The sequence below is a fragment of the Phalacrocorax carbo genome, chromosome Z (genome assembly GCF_963921805.1).
Source record: "Phalacrocorax carbo chromosome Z, bPhaCar2.1, whole genome shotgun sequence".
In the NCBI taxonomy this organism is placed as follows: Eukaryota; Metazoa; Chordata; class Aves; order Suliformes; family Phalacrocoracidae; genus Phalacrocorax; species Phalacrocorax carbo.
The window spans coordinates 56,495,743-56,511,224 of NC_087548.1; the positions used below are offsets into that span (position 1 = coordinate 56,495,743).

General features: G+C 41.6%; 1 protein-coding gene across 1 annotated transcript in view; it reads right to left on the bottom strand.

The window, feature by feature from the left end:
* Window positions 1-15,482, bottom strand: part of SHB (SH2 domain containing adaptor protein B) — an 80,787-nt gene that overhangs the window by 7,918 nt on the left and 57,387 nt on the right. Inside the window, exons 4-5 of the mRNA XM_064438166.1 lie at window positions 13,018-13,189; window positions 8,149-8,268 (exon numbers count right to left, since the gene is read on the bottom strand). Of these exons, the coding sequence (XP_064294236.1) occupies window positions 8,149-8,268; window positions 13,018-13,189 (292 nt within the window). The remainder of the gene's footprint in view (window positions 1-8,148; window positions 8,269-13,017; window positions 13,190-15,482) is intronic.

Consider the following 15,482-nt stretch of genomic DNA (forward strand, 5'->3'; position numbering starts at 1 on the left):
TTTTAGTTTCCAAAAATTACATTGTGAATCTGTTTTCTGTGTTCCTTGTTGCAAGTAAACCAACTGAGCTGTCACTAGTTGCAGCTAGAAATATCAAACCAGACATTTCTCATCTTCCAGAATGAAGATCAAATTAAGTTGGAAGAAAGTCAGCTTATCACCTTGAAACCATGTGCTTGAACTAAGCACTTCCAGGTGTAAAGGATTTGAAACTGTTTATGTCTACACTAACGACCCTTCTGTGCTCCTTGCCCTTCCCCCATTTGTTCTGATTGTGTGTCATCCTGGGTTTGGAATATGGATTTCTGAGCTGTTTCAACAGCAATAACCATTAGAACCTGCCAGGCCCATGGTTTTCAAAGAGCAGAACCTAAACGGCAATCCCAAATTCACATACATGAACACTGATGAAAGCCAGCACCTTGAAGAGGTGAGACATGTACATTTTGCAACAGAAGATGCTGGGACCTGAATTCTTGATGTCACTAAGGTTTCTCAAATGTTGCAATAATTCTTTCCGAAGTTTTTGTTCAACTGAGGGAAAACAGTGACAAAACAGTGCCACCACAGGCAATATTCACTCCTTCCTTTCCATATTGCGACCGTTCCCACGAGTTTCAAACACAGAACAGAATTCCTAGTTGCTAATCCCTGCAACAAATTGCTTTGGAACTCTCAAGCACAGATGTTTACACAGACACAACACTTGATATATGACTAATACTCACACCTTGTTTAAAATATTTTGCAGCACAACCATAAAACCAAGTAACTTTGAATTACAGTTTCCCACACATTTTCCTTCAGTTTTCAAAACCCAGTGAGGATGAGAAAGGAGTTGTGCAGACAGCTTATCAGACTGTGCTTTTTATCATCTCATGCCTGAAGTGTGATATAACAACGTTCAAGAAATATTAATTAGATATTAAACCCAGTATTTCTTCCAGAAAAAGTTAATACCTTTGAAACATCATTCAAATTCGCAAACAGAAAAATTAGCCAAGCCTTCCAAACACTGTTTTTGCTAACAAAAAAAAAAAAAGTTGCCGTTTTGTCAGAACGTATTTTTGCATTCATTTTGGTAAAATGTCACTTGGACAAGGAAAAAAGCAACAACTTTGCAGTAACATCAGAAAAAAAACATTCTAGCAATGTACGAAACGTGTTGTTTTGTTTTTCATTCTGCAGTGCCTTTCCATTTCGAAATTATATTTTATGTTATATGCTGTCACTTTGAACAAAGCCTGTAACGTTTCATGCCAACCTACAGCAACAAAGAAATAAATTAAAATCTCATCTGAAAAACTCTGCCCCCTCGCCCTGATGAATGATTACTTTGAAAAATCCTTTACTGGAGACATTCAGAGGCTGACCTGTCCGCTACTTTTCTGTCTCAGCTCTCTTTTTCAAGCACAGAACACACAACACTGTCATTCTGTATCTGACAGCTGCTGCCTCCGTGGTACAAAAAACAATGTCTCTTCCCCTGCTAGCAATGGCTAGCGGTGTCCACTTGCAACAGCATTCAACATGTGTGAAGACCACCCTACTGCGCTCAGGTTTCATTCTCTATAACCAATACTCATCTACTGCTTTGAAGGTAGTAAGGAAGTTTAGCTTGCTGGAGTTCTGTAGAAGTGACAGAATCCTTGCTGTCTGCTAACAGCCAGGTCCCTATCATTTTTGTTTAGGCCAACAGCAGACTACTTATACACTTTTAGAAGCTTTTATTCCACTGCTGATTTAGAGAACCATTTTTCATGGTAACAAAAAACTTTGCTTGCAGTCCCCTTTGCTATTTAGGGAAAACCACGTGCCTGCTTATGAGTCCACAGGATCAGGATGTCAGCAGACAACATCCTCTCTGAATTAAGTTCTGTTCTCCCTCCAGTGGCAATGATTGTGCAGAAACTATTTGACATAGCAGAAAGCAGAGCCCATTACTGTTTTTACTCACAGTTTGCACATTTAGATGACTTATGAAATAACCCTAATCTAAAATTGAGAAAAGCTACATTTCACAAAATTGAAATGTGAGTCAGGAAATGAAGTGGTGCAGGCGTGCTGCACAGCCTTGTTAAGGGAAAATCCTGATGGAAAGAAGTAGCTGTTAAGGCCCAGCGGGTGGCTGGTCTTCACTGAGCAAGACTGACACCTAGTACCCTATACTGAGATGTTCTACTGTTACATTAGGAAGGCACCTCTATGAGCTTGATGTGCAGTGAAGTCATTGCTCAACACCTAAAACACAGTTGTAAGTGAGAGATGGCTCTCCTCTTCCCTTTGCCCCTTTGCACATCTGCTTCCACTTCTTTCACTAGCTTGCTTGTTGGTAAAGAACAGACCTAATATAAGGAGCTCGCGACTAGGCGTTTCAATGGCAGCCAGAGACTGGGAGCTCTGGTCACAGCACAGATACCAAGAGTGCAGATCTCCAGTTTTTACCCAGCCTTACACAATCAAAACTAGGTGTAAGGAAGGAGTGGGAGGATATGAGTGAGCCAAATACCTACAACCCTGAAGGAATACAGAGAAAAGGAAGCACAAGGAACAATTCAGGGCTGCTAGAGAAGATTCAGAAGAATGCACAGCTGCCCCCTCAGGCTGATGGGATCATTTTATACTGGGGAGGTAGTTCATATTCCTTCCCTCTTCTGCTATAGAGAATTTAAACAATGCTGACTCTGGATCACAATCCTCTGAAAGATGCTCTTTGCCTCAAACACTTGTCAAAATTAACAATTCCTTGTTTCTAACTGAGATGAGCAACACATGAATCTGTACCTCACAAACCCTTCTTTGATGCCCGCAGAAGTAGCCAATTCACATGCAATTAATTTTCCCTGGGTAAACTTCGGTATCTCAAAATAACAGATGTTGACATGAGCAACTTAAATTACCCTGGTTAATATTTTATCTACAGATGTATTTTAATTTGGTAACAAAGCAACTCTGATGCTTGTTTCATACATTTGGAATGGTCATTCTGGGACTCTGAATGAGACAAACAACTCGTGTGCAAATTCCCCACGCCAGTCAAGCCTGTCTGCCGCTCTCAAAGTCCATGGAACACAGCAAGCTTTCCTGCTATTGGAAAAGATTGTCTTCAGAGACATCTCCATTGCAAAATATTCAGTTATATTAAACAAAATTGAGCAAGTACTACCATCTTCTAACTTTTCAAGTACAGGTAACATTTGTGTAGACTCCCATTGCCAGATCTTGCTGTGTTTTGGGAAACCTGAAGTTAGTCTTTTGTTACTAAAGAAAACGTACACCCAAAAACTAGAGTAAGAGGGGGTTTTTTTGTTTGTTTTGTTTTTGTTTTTTTTTAAATAAAAAACATGAAGCTAAAGAATAGACTTTACATTGCTGTCACTTAATCTCAATTCAAAATCAGGGTGTCATTCTTCCTTTTTCCCTGAATCAGAAATATATAGCATTTAACTGAAAAAAACGCTGACTCACACATGCTGGTGAAGGTCTCTGAGAATCACAAACACACCTAATAGACCAACAGTGAATATGAATGCCGAGAGGATGCATGCCACATTTAGACAGGAATAGATGCTGCAATTTTTGCTCATGATCTTAAAGACACAGAGCTACACAATTACTGTGCACCAAGGCAAAGGGCTCCAGAGCAGAGGATCATGCTGAGGGACCCTTCCTAAAGCAGCAAAACTGCAAAGGGAAAAGCACAGAGAGAGAGGGTTCCCCTGCACCCCTCCAGAGCAGGAAGGAGTGTGCTCCTGATGAGCGGCAGCCCTGACTGCGTGTGGGCGGGGGACAGCGGCTGAACCCCTTCACGTACAAGAGCAGCCCCCAGGGAGCGCGAGCGATGAGGAACGCGTCAAACAGGGTGTGGTGTGGCAGCCTGCACAGGGAAGGTGAAGTGTCTCTCCCAGCTCAAGGGGTAAGTTCAGTAAGTTCAGTAAGAGGGAGCCTAGCCATGGCATCCACCTGGTGGAAGGCTCTGTCCTCTGCACTAGCCAGAAAGGATGTATGAACCCAGACTGAACTCCCAAGAAAACACACAGCCGTCCAGGTCTCCGGCTGCAGGGAGTGCCACCAGCTTGCACTGAAAACAGATGACAAGTAGAGGGAACAAGTGTGTAAGGTGTGATCAGGTGGACTATCTACTTAGGTGATGGCAGATCTAATTGAGGAAGTAGATAGGCTAGGGAGCATGTGGGAGTCTGAGCAACAGAACAGACTGGTGGAACCATGCTCTGGCCTCCTGGAAACGTGAACAGGGGCAGCCACCAGAAAAAGCCTCTGATCAAAGGGATCCAGTATCATCCCCCCACCAGGATGTAGGCAGGTTCTTAAAGGGAAGCAGCGAATGGAAACAAGCCCACAATTGGGGCAGCAAGAGAACCCTTCCCTTGCCCAGAAGACCCACCAGGTGCCTCTTCACAATAGGTATGAGGGTCTACATGTGGAGGACCAGTCAGTGGATGATGTGGGTGTTGATCCATCTATACTAGAGGAGTTGCCAAGACCAGAAAATCTTACCCCCCCATTACTACGACCTCCACAAGGAAGAAAAGACAGGTCACAGTTGTAGAAGACTCCCTTCTGAGGGGAACAGAGGGTCCAATATGCCGGGCTGACCCTACTCATAGGGAATTCTGCTGCCTCCCAGGAGCCCAAGTTGGTGATATCACTAGGAAACTCCCTAGCCTGGTACAGCCCTCAGACTACTACCCGTTACTGCTCTTCCATATGGGTGGTGATGAAGTTGCAATATGTAGTCCAAGGGTGATTAAGAGAGACTTCAGGGCCTTGAGATGGTTAGTGAGGGAGTCTGGGGCATAGGTTATCTTTTCCTCTCTCCTTCTGGTTGTGGGCAGTGACAGTGGAAAGAACAGGCGGAGCCAATCTATCAACACATGGCTCCGTGGCTGGTGTCACTGAAACAACTGTGGGGTTTTTGACAATGGGATGGTCTACATGGCACCAGGATTGCTGGTGTCAAATGGGAACCACCTTTCTCAAAGGGGAAAGATGGTCTTTGCTCAGGAGCTTGTGGTGCTCATTGACAGGGCTTTAAACTAGAAGCGATGGAGGAGGGGGAACATAGGCTTGCCTGTGACAAGCTGTGGGATGATACTCAATGGTTAGAGGGACAGGCTGCTAGTATAAGCCCTCAACATGTTAGGAGGGCCAAGATGCAGCTGGAGCTGAATTTGGCAAGGGATGCAAAGAATAACAAGTCAGACTTCTATAGGTATGTCAGCCAGAAAAAGAATATCAAAGAAAGTGTGACTCTTGAGTTAATGAACCTCAAGCAGGGACTGGGGGAGCAAAGTCCATTCCACTGTAAGAGAAGATCAGATTCATGACCACCTAAGCAACCCGAACATACAAAGTCCATGGGACCCGATCAGATACATCCCGGAGTCCTGAGGGAACTGGCTGATGTAGTTGCAAAGCCACTCCCCATAATATTTGAAAAGTCATGGCAGTCACATGAAGACCCTGGCAACTGGAAAAGGGGAAACATTGTGCCCCTCTTTAAAAAGGGTAGAAAGGAGGAACCAGGGAACTCCCGACCTCTCAGCCTCACCTCTGTGCCTGGGAAGATCATAGAACAGATCCCCCTAGAAGCTATGCTAAGGCACATGGAGCACAGGGAGGTGATCCAAGGCAGCCAGCACGGCTTCACCAAGGGCAAGTCCTGCCTGACCAACCTAGTGGCCTTCTATGATGGAATGACTGCATCAGTGGAAAAGGGAAGAGCAACAGATGTCATCTATCTGGACTTTTGTAAGGCCTTCAACATGGTCCCCCACATCTTCCTTCTCTCTAAATTGGGGACATATGGATTTGATAGGTGGACTGTTTGGTGGATAAGGAATTGGTTGGATGTTTGCATCCATAGGGTAGTGGTCAACGGCTCGATGTCCAGATGGAGACTGGTGACAAGTGGTGTCCCTCAGGTGTCCATACTGGGACCACTGCTGTTTAACATTTTCATCAATGACATAGGCAGCAGGATCATGTGCACCCTCTGGTGTAGATGGACCATCACCCACATCATCCATTGACCGACCTTCCACATCCAAAGCCTCATACCTGTTGTACAGAGACACCTGGGAAGGCAAGACAGGCAAGGAGGGGATTTGCCTGCTGCCCCAAATGTGGACTTGCCTCCATTCAGTCCTGCCCTTTAAGCTACTGCCTTCTGCCTAGTGTGGGGAGGATACCCTCAATCTTGTTTATTTTCCTGGTGGCTGTTCCTTTTCTGTCTCAGGGATGGCAGAACATGGTTCCACTAGTTTATCTCAGGTGACTCCCTGATGTCCTTTAACATTTCTGCTTCCTCTCACAGCCCTGCCACCAGGCTGAGCAGATCATCCACTTGGTCACAACTGTTCTCACTACTGCCATCTGTTATCAGTGAAAAGGTCTGGCACGCCCTGCATTCACATTTCAACAAAAGATGAAGGAAGCAGGAGGTCCTGCAAATCAAATAGTAATGAGGATGTAAGATTGCATGGCAATGAAAGGGATTTCTGGCTGACCTCAAGGTAAGCATGCATAGCTGAAAAATAACCTCATCACAGGCTAATCAAATGCCTCTAGGCAAGGGAATCAGAACACAAAATAGTATCATGTGTTTGGCACTTTGAAGGGCTAGCTTTCCACAGCTAAAAGTAGTCATAAGCCAGTCCGATTGTGAGGAAATGTTTTAACCAAGGATTGTGATTGAAACCCGAGAACTATATAATAACTCTTTGAGCTTAAGGAATAAGATTTCCACAATTACCAAATCTCTTCAAAACCTTACTTCGATTGGAAAACCATCTTCACTGAGGAGAGGATTAGAAAATAACAGTGAATCGTAATATTGAAAATATCTAGAGGACTACTATATCAGAGAATACACAGATCAAATGAGAAAAGGGACAACAGGAGCTGAACCACATTTCTAAAGCAGGTGCGTTCCTGTTCAAGGAGGACCTCTGTATTACAGCGAGATGCCAACAATATTAGCAAAGGAATTGAGAATTAAGAAATAATGCTACAAAATATCTTTTTTAAGCCCTGGAAAAAAATCTTAAAACTAGGCTAACAGATGCACTTTCACTCAACCCAAAGATGGGATATAAAACCAATCTGAAATTTACTGTTTAGACCATCAGACTAAACCAGTGTAGAGAGATGTCACCTTTTATTTCTAATGAACTTAAGAACGTAAAAAAGATCAGGTCTGGTGATGTCTATGAAAGTGTCACCTTGTTAATATCAAGTATTACCATTGTCCCAGCAGTAAAATGTGTCTCCAGAACAGAGCTATGAAGAAACCAAGTAAAAGCCAAACAGTCAGGAATGATGCTAGTAAAAAAGGCAAGTAGGCTTGTGTTCCCAATGTACTTGGAAGGGTAGGTTCCACATCAGACCCTAACCTGTAAGAAGGAAAGAAAGGAAACAATTCTCTTTACACTGGTACAGACTATACTAAGGTCAATGGGCTTCTTGTTCTGCACAGAAAACCTGGAAACTTTTCCTCTGCTGGAAATACAAGTAAACTTATGTCTCTGCCATAGCAGGAGGGCTGCACTACATGATCTTGGAAAGTCCCTTCCAACTCAAACCATTCTATGATACATCACAGCCAACATCTGTAACATACCCTTATCAGCCTAAGGTAGGTGAGGCAAGTTCAAAGCAGCACTAAGTCTGGAACAATGCTCATTTCCTAATTCTGTAGATCTTTTATCCTTGATCCTGGGCGTTTTAATTTCAAGAATTATAGCAATACTGTAAAGCGCTACCACAGCAAACCAAAGTCTTTCCTCCATGTATAAAGCAAAAGGAATAAAATCCCCATACAATACAGTTCCTTGTTCAGCCTGAAACAGAAGCAGCAGGAACATTTCAAATCTGAACCAGAAAAAAAACCCCAAGTTTATTTATTTAAATGGGCAACAAATGAAGACTAAAAATCTCTTAACATCCCCAAATTGCAAGGTCTTAATTCAGTGACTGTCACTATATGCAGACCCAGAGTCTCAAACTCTCTGAGTGCCCTTCTGAGCTGAACGAGTGCAGCAACAGACTGGATCATTTTCTCTTCCTGCACCAGAGAAGTTATGGCTTATAAATTACATTTATTATGTTTTACTGACAAGTACTTACTTCAGAGAAAGGGAATAGTCATGCTTGCTTGTTTGACTATTTCTTACAAGGTAGCTACACTCTTTACATAAACGTAACAGGTTTTCTGCATCTGTCCGACTGATTGCTCCATGATACCATCTAGGAGAAAGCAGAGAGATTAATAAACATGCATATTCCAAATCATACTCCTTTAACTCCTTTGTTTCTTTAAGGTATGAATAATGCTTAACATCACATGGATATCCTTAAGATCTAATACATTATGGATCAAAAGCACATTGCTTGCATTATCTGAAGTTAACTTTACACCTTGTGGAGGCCTGTAGTTCATGTCAGCTGAAGGAAAAACTTAGATCAGGAGAGCATGCAACAGGATTGGTGTACGTATTTATGTAAGAAATTCCCACCCAGAGCAACACGTTATAATCTCTGACTTGCAAGGATTAGAACCACAATATACATATTTACTGTGTTTCATTCCTGTGATATATCAGTATTTCAACTAATATCAAAAAGTACAAAAAGAAAACAAACAAAAGCAAACAAAAAGAAAATCCCATCTGAAGAATACTAAGAGTTAGTAGTGGAAAAGATTTCCTAAAATAAATCTTTGAGAAACGAGACAATTGATAGTGTGAAGATCTATAACAAAGACACTTGTTCTAAACACAGCTGTGACAACTCAGAGAACTTTAAGTAAATCTCTTGTGGATCTGTGGAATGGGTGTGATCAATTCAGTGAAGAAAGAAAAAGGGGAGAGGAGCAGTGGGTCTTTCACTAAATTGACCACTGCAAACAAAGAACCTCCTCAGCACATGCTACTCTGTATCAGCAATTAAAATCTCACAGTCCAGTAGTAAATGCTTTGACTCTTCCCCCAAGTTTACTGAGCAATGTAATGTGGCTGGCCCTGCACTGGGTCAATCACACCTCTGAGGAAGGTTTCTCCCTTCCTGCAATTGCCAGATACACTTTGAAGCATGATGTTACACTACTATGCCTGCCTAAGCAGGATACTCCATACATCAGAAGTGCGCTCTCTTTGTTATTACCATTTGTTCTAATTTAATTTCTCTGTTCAGTCTTCTCTTCTCCAGGCTGAACAAACCCAAGTCTCTCAGCCTTTCCTCATAAGGGAGATGCTCCAGTCCCCTGATTATCTTGGTAGCTCAAGCTCAAGCTTGAGCCCAAGCAGTTCCACATCCTCCTTAAACTGGGGGTCCCAAAACTGGATACAGTACTCCAAATGTGGTCTCACTAGGGCAGAGCAGAGGGTGAGGAAAACCTCCCTTGACCTGCTGGCCAAACTCCTTTTTATGCATCCCAGGACACCATTGGCAGCCTTGGCCACAAGGGCACATTGTCAAATCTTATGAATGCGCTAAACAGAAGCTGGTGCTCAGATTAAAAATTCACTGTGTACCTGGTTACAACCAAAGTCCACATTAGAGAAATCTAAAAAGAGGGCTATACTATTGTATATTCAAGACAGACTAGAAAGGGAGGCCCTGATAGCTCCATCACAACATAAATAAAACACAAATAAAATTGAGGCACAGATGCGACTGTTTTCAGGCAGTATTCTCCCTAACCCCCATTAGATATTTACTGCTGAAGAAGCAATTTAAAGACTAAAGGTTGTCTTCTGAGAGTAAGGGAAGAATATTAACAGTAAGTGCAAATCAGAAAATGGATTTGGGAGAGTCTAAAAATTATTCCTATTAGCAATAAATAATTCTTCTTTATTTTCTCCCCAAAGGGCCAAATAAAACCAAAATAAAATATGACCCAGCTAAAACCAGGGAGATAGCCTGGACTCTGATATTGTGAGGAAAGTATTTAATATATTCTTCAGATCTGGTGGTCTCAGTTGGCAGAGAAGTTAATGGAAAAAGAATGCAGGGCTGGTTCCAGGAAGCAAAACCTGATTTTAAAACAGTTGGAAGAAAAACAGCACAGTATGAAGACAAGTACTAATGGGAGAATATCTGATTCAGAAGTGATGCTTGGAAGCTGTTTTGGCTACAGCTGAGAGTAAACAGCAGTATCCAGAAATGGAATTGCTTGTGAATCATATGCCCATGTAAATGGGACACTCAGGTTGCTCCTGTTCCAGCTAGCTAGAGAGATAAGTACAGTGCTATAATCAGCTTAAAAGTTCCTGATTAATTTGCCATTTCAAATGTATTGGGGCTGTTTGCCCTGGGTGTGTCTATTTTTTAAATGTCAACATACAGGTATTTGTGCAGCAGGGTCAAAGATTCAAATGTCAATGATGTGATCACAAAATAGTGGAATGACAACTTGTGAAAGATACCAATGCAAAAGCATGGAAAATAAAAACCTGAAGACCCACATGTCTTCTAAGATATCCTGGAAAACACAGGAACACATTGCAAACCTGAAAGTGAAATTCAAACGTAATCACACACTTCAACCTTTACCAGGTTCTCCTCCCAGGACTGAAAGCATCCTATCGTGGTTTATAGAGTATTCTTCCTGATGTTCCTTACTTTCTCAAGGGTCAGCTTTCAGCCACTAAGTGGCCTCAGCTTCACTGAAGACAGGACAGCTGCATCAATTATACAGTAAGTATAATAATTTTTTACAGCTCATATAATGCACAACATTACTCTGTTTCTGAATTGGTGAGAGCAAAACAGGAAGTTACCATATCTTGTATATAAGGCTGGGAGGAATTCACTTTCAGTAAGACAATGGAAACAGCAGAACACACTTTTTTCTTTCCACTGTTATTAAGGAAATGAGCAAATTCATTTGATTCCCCTGGGCCCATGGATTGCCAAGTTCGTAGTTATAGAGTTATAGAGGGGAATTTTTCACAATGAGGACAGTCAACCATTGGAATAATCTCCCCAGGGAAGTGGTTGACTAGGCCACATTGGACACCTTTAAGAGTCATCTGGACAGGGTGCTGGGCCATCTTGTTTAGACTCTGCTCTTCCCAGAAAGGTTGGGCTAGATGATCCCTGAGGTCCCTTCCAACCTAAGATTCTGTGATTCTGTGTGATTCTGTGATTCCTTATTCACATGCAACTAGAAGTATTTTCTTGATACATTATCAGACCCCGGTATCCCTGTCAGTTTGGGAAATTTCCTGATCTACCTGTTAGAAATCCACTTGTCAATTTCCATGCTTTCCTTCCTCTTGCACTCTTCTTTACAGAAACAGACTCTAATATGGAATGGCTTGGCATGTTCTGTGGACAGGTCTCACACTACTAAAACTTGACCAGTTTGAATGATTATGAATAATCTAAGATACAGTAAATCTAAACTCTTCACTTTCTGACACATTTTTGTTAACTATGCATTCATTTCAGGTTTGATCCTGCATAATGAAGAATGGAAGAGAATCTTGTGATTAAAGGAAGCAAAACTAGCTCTGCAGTTTTCAGATGTTATTATCAATTGCAGGTATATATAATTGCAGATATATTAAAAGAGAAAACCACACAACAGTATATTTATAAGTCAAAAGTTAATTAGCAGATGCTCAACTTCCTTCAGTATTTCAAATTTATTTTTGGGGGGTGTGGTGGGCTGCAACTACCCATATTTGAGGACCAAATTTTACAGTCAAATTTATAGCATTTTAGTCATTTACCTAACAGTATCAGTGAGTGATTTCACAATAGTGATTGCTACTTCCTCTGTTGGAGTTAAGTCTACAGTCTGTCATGGTTGATTGTGATGACCACCAGACAGATGGTTCAATGGCTGAGGTTCCATCTAATCAGATGGAATAAAACACCATGCGGATGATATTATTCTCTGTTTCAAGCTTAAGTTTCCAAATATTTACACAAAGATAGAATGTCAAAGGAAAATGAATTTCTGGAACTACCTCTCTCAGACACAATTGGCAGCATGGATTCTCTCCTTCTGAGGATCTGAAGTGCAAAAGGATTGCTAATCCTCTCAGTACAACCACCATTCAGGAACAAAGTATTTTCACAAAAAGCATACTCACATCCATGCTAAATTACACCCTCCATCTCCTGTGAAAATAATTTCTGCATATAACTTAGAATGACAGTGTCTGGAGTGGGACTGCCTTTGGGTATTCAAGACGCAGCTCCCTCACTCCACTGTGGGAATTCATTAGTCTTCTCAAAGCTCACAAATACCAGTGTAACCTGTGTAAATTGCTCCACAAGAAGATTTTTCTTTCTTTGTGTAATAGGAGATTCTAGCCCTTTCTATGAGGCTGAGCCTTTGCAATGATACAGGACAGTGGGTCATTCCATCACACAAGCCAGTCTGTCCAAATGGTTCAATGAAGGGTAACAATGAGGCAGGACAGACACCTTTGTGGATACCAGATATTCATGCCAGGGAATTCCCCCAGAACTTGAGTCTGGAGCTGATAAAACTGCCTCTAAACAACTCCCTCAGGTTTGACACCACCAGAGTAGAAATAGCAGTGTCTTTTCTAAAAGCTTTATAAGTAGTCTTATCAGTATCTCCCTGGAGCAGTATTACAGCCAGATGCAAGGAATGTCTGAGGTACGAGAAACATGCTATGCAGCCACAAAGATATGGAATTTGTGCAGCTTTAAAACACAGTTTGCATATATGTGATATACACCTGTTTTCCCTAATGCAATGTAATCAACATGGTTAAAAGCAGAATAACTGCACATACTTGGCAGATAAAAATCACTGTTCCTGAGATTAATGCCCTGTTTAATTTTATCCCCCCCAGAAGTTACTTACACTTTGCAGGATTAATAATAGTTTTTTTGTGAGCACTAACACAGGGGATACTGAGGAGGGGGAGCTGGACAGCAGGATTTGGGACACTTTCTGCTCCGGTAAGTAGGGAGGCAAAGAGCTAAAGAGCAATTACTGTGCTTACTTACATCTGCTTTTCCAGTGGAATAGTTGGATCTATTCTCTCTCCCAGGATCCCACAAAATTCTGGACTGCCATGTTTGATGGGTTTAAAGCCTCCTCCAGGTGCTCTTAACTGCCTGCGCTGGTCATTTGAGGGAGAATGAGATGCTTGCCGTTTCTCACTTCCATTAAATTGGGCTGCAAGATACACAACAATTACCTCTCCAGGCAAGGTTAACATGGACCAAAATTAGTTGTAGTGCTTAGAGAGGTTTCACACTTCCCAGCGAGAATAAACATGCATCCACTAGCATTAAGATGTAGTGGTTTACCTAGAAAGTTATAGGTATCATGTAAAGGTGTTTCTAACAGTTCTAAAACTCTCTTGCTTTTCCAGTAACATCATCCACACTCTTGTAAACCTTGTTATAATAACTGGTGCTTATCTTAACATTTGATACTTTCTTCCCCAAGAGACGATACTGTTAAACAAGCAAGCGTAACAAAGATAGGCTTTCAGTCCCTGCCATAATTAAAATACAAACAAGTGAGAACATCAAGAATCCAGCTTGCCTCAATTTACTTGAAACCATCCTAACAGTGATCTGGGCACAAATCCAGAGAACTAATACCCCTTAGCTTATCCACATCAGAAACACTGGCAAGCAGCAATGAATTACCAATATATCCACAAAGCTTTTGTCTTGAAACACTAGGGTACAAAGTGATTAAAATGGAAAATAGCATTTGTTAGTTTCTCTCTCAAACTATATTATTCCAAGAATAGCAATATAACTTAGTTAGTAAAGCTGTAATTTCTTAAGGCAGTGCAACATCTGTAGCAAAGCACATACTAATGACGTCAGCATCCTCACTCTACATTTATTACACTTATATTTACAGATTCTACATATCTATAATTTCAAGAATTTGAAGGACAGAATATTGACAGAAACAGTGAAAGGAGCAACCCACACTATCTTCCTGACTCTCACTGCCCTCTATGGTTTCTTCTTCATCAAAAACTAACACTCCCAGATGCAGATGGAGTACTGTTTTAAGGTCATCTAGTGGGGACCAGGCAGAAAACTTCACTGTGCCAGGAGGCAAACAGCACAAGGTGCACGAACACAAACAGTGCAATCAGCTCCTCTGTGAGTTTCAACAGCAACATCAGAGAAACTGTTAGAAGGACAATTAAAGGGACTCCCTACAGCAGCTTATTGTAGATCTCACGCATTTAGAACTCAACTTATAACACACAGCCAGTTGCGCACGTGGCCAGTAGTAATTACTGTTTAAAGCAACATTACACAACAGGAAGACAGCTGTAATGTTCAAAAAGATAATCCATACAGAATAGAGATGTGTTGGAGGTGGAAAATGTTTTGGAGCTTTTTGGTTTTGGTTTGTGAGTTTGGGGGTTTTTTTTGGGGGTGGGTGGGGGTGGGTGGGTTATTTTTTAAATTTTATTTTTATATGCTTTCCTTATGGGGCTTTGGAATTCCTTCCAAATTCCCCCTCTACTCAGAGAAAGTAGGCACAAATCATTGCAAAATTGGCCAAAAGTATTAGATCATGTTCTGTAGTATGCATGACAGAAGTATGCTGGTTATCTCTGAAAATGGAAACTCAGCTTTAACCTCATTACTGGATAATGAAAGCTGATTAGCATAACAAGGAGAAAGTGTACTTGCCAGTGACATATACAAACAGCACAATTAATTCAACTGTAAGAAAAACACCTGGATGGAACTCTATGGATACTGGGGAACTTAACATCAGCTTCTGACCAAGCAACATCTTTCAGACACCAAAAGCATTCAGTTCACAAAACAAACACGGAACTCAGTTCTGACTGTAAACAGCAATATCTTTAACTTATGACGGTTGGAAGTAGGATCTGTCCTCCAAAAATAGCACAGACAAAGTTAAATTTTGGATGTTTTTGAAAGTTTTCTCTGTTGGAAATGCTCAGACATGTCTCTGGACTCCTGCCATATTTCTTTTTTTCTTTTTTTGTGAATTAAATTGGCATGAAGAAGCAGCCTGAAAGAGATATCCAGGTGGATTAAACTGACAAGCATGATATCCAGTCAGGCACCAACCCATGCAAACTTGTTATCAAGACTGAGTTTCAGCTGCTATAAATCCCCTCTTAACCAAAGCTGCAGTATATACAGTGAAGGTTCAGCAGCTCAATTCCATGCAGTTGGAAGTGTGAAGTTTTTTATTGCTATGGTGTTTCTGTTTACATAGCCATTTCAGTTACAGATCTGACTGCATACCTGACCCTTCCTCACTCTTCACGTGGCCTCTCTTCCTCTGCTCTGTAGCTGGTGCCATGCCCCTCTGGCGGTGGCATGCCAGAACTCTCCAGCTTCAAGTCCCCCAGGGTCCTAGGCACCAGTTTTATGTACAACAACAGTTGCAGCCAGAAAAGTTGACCAAGTTTGGCATCTACAGATCATCCTTCAAGAAGTCCATGATC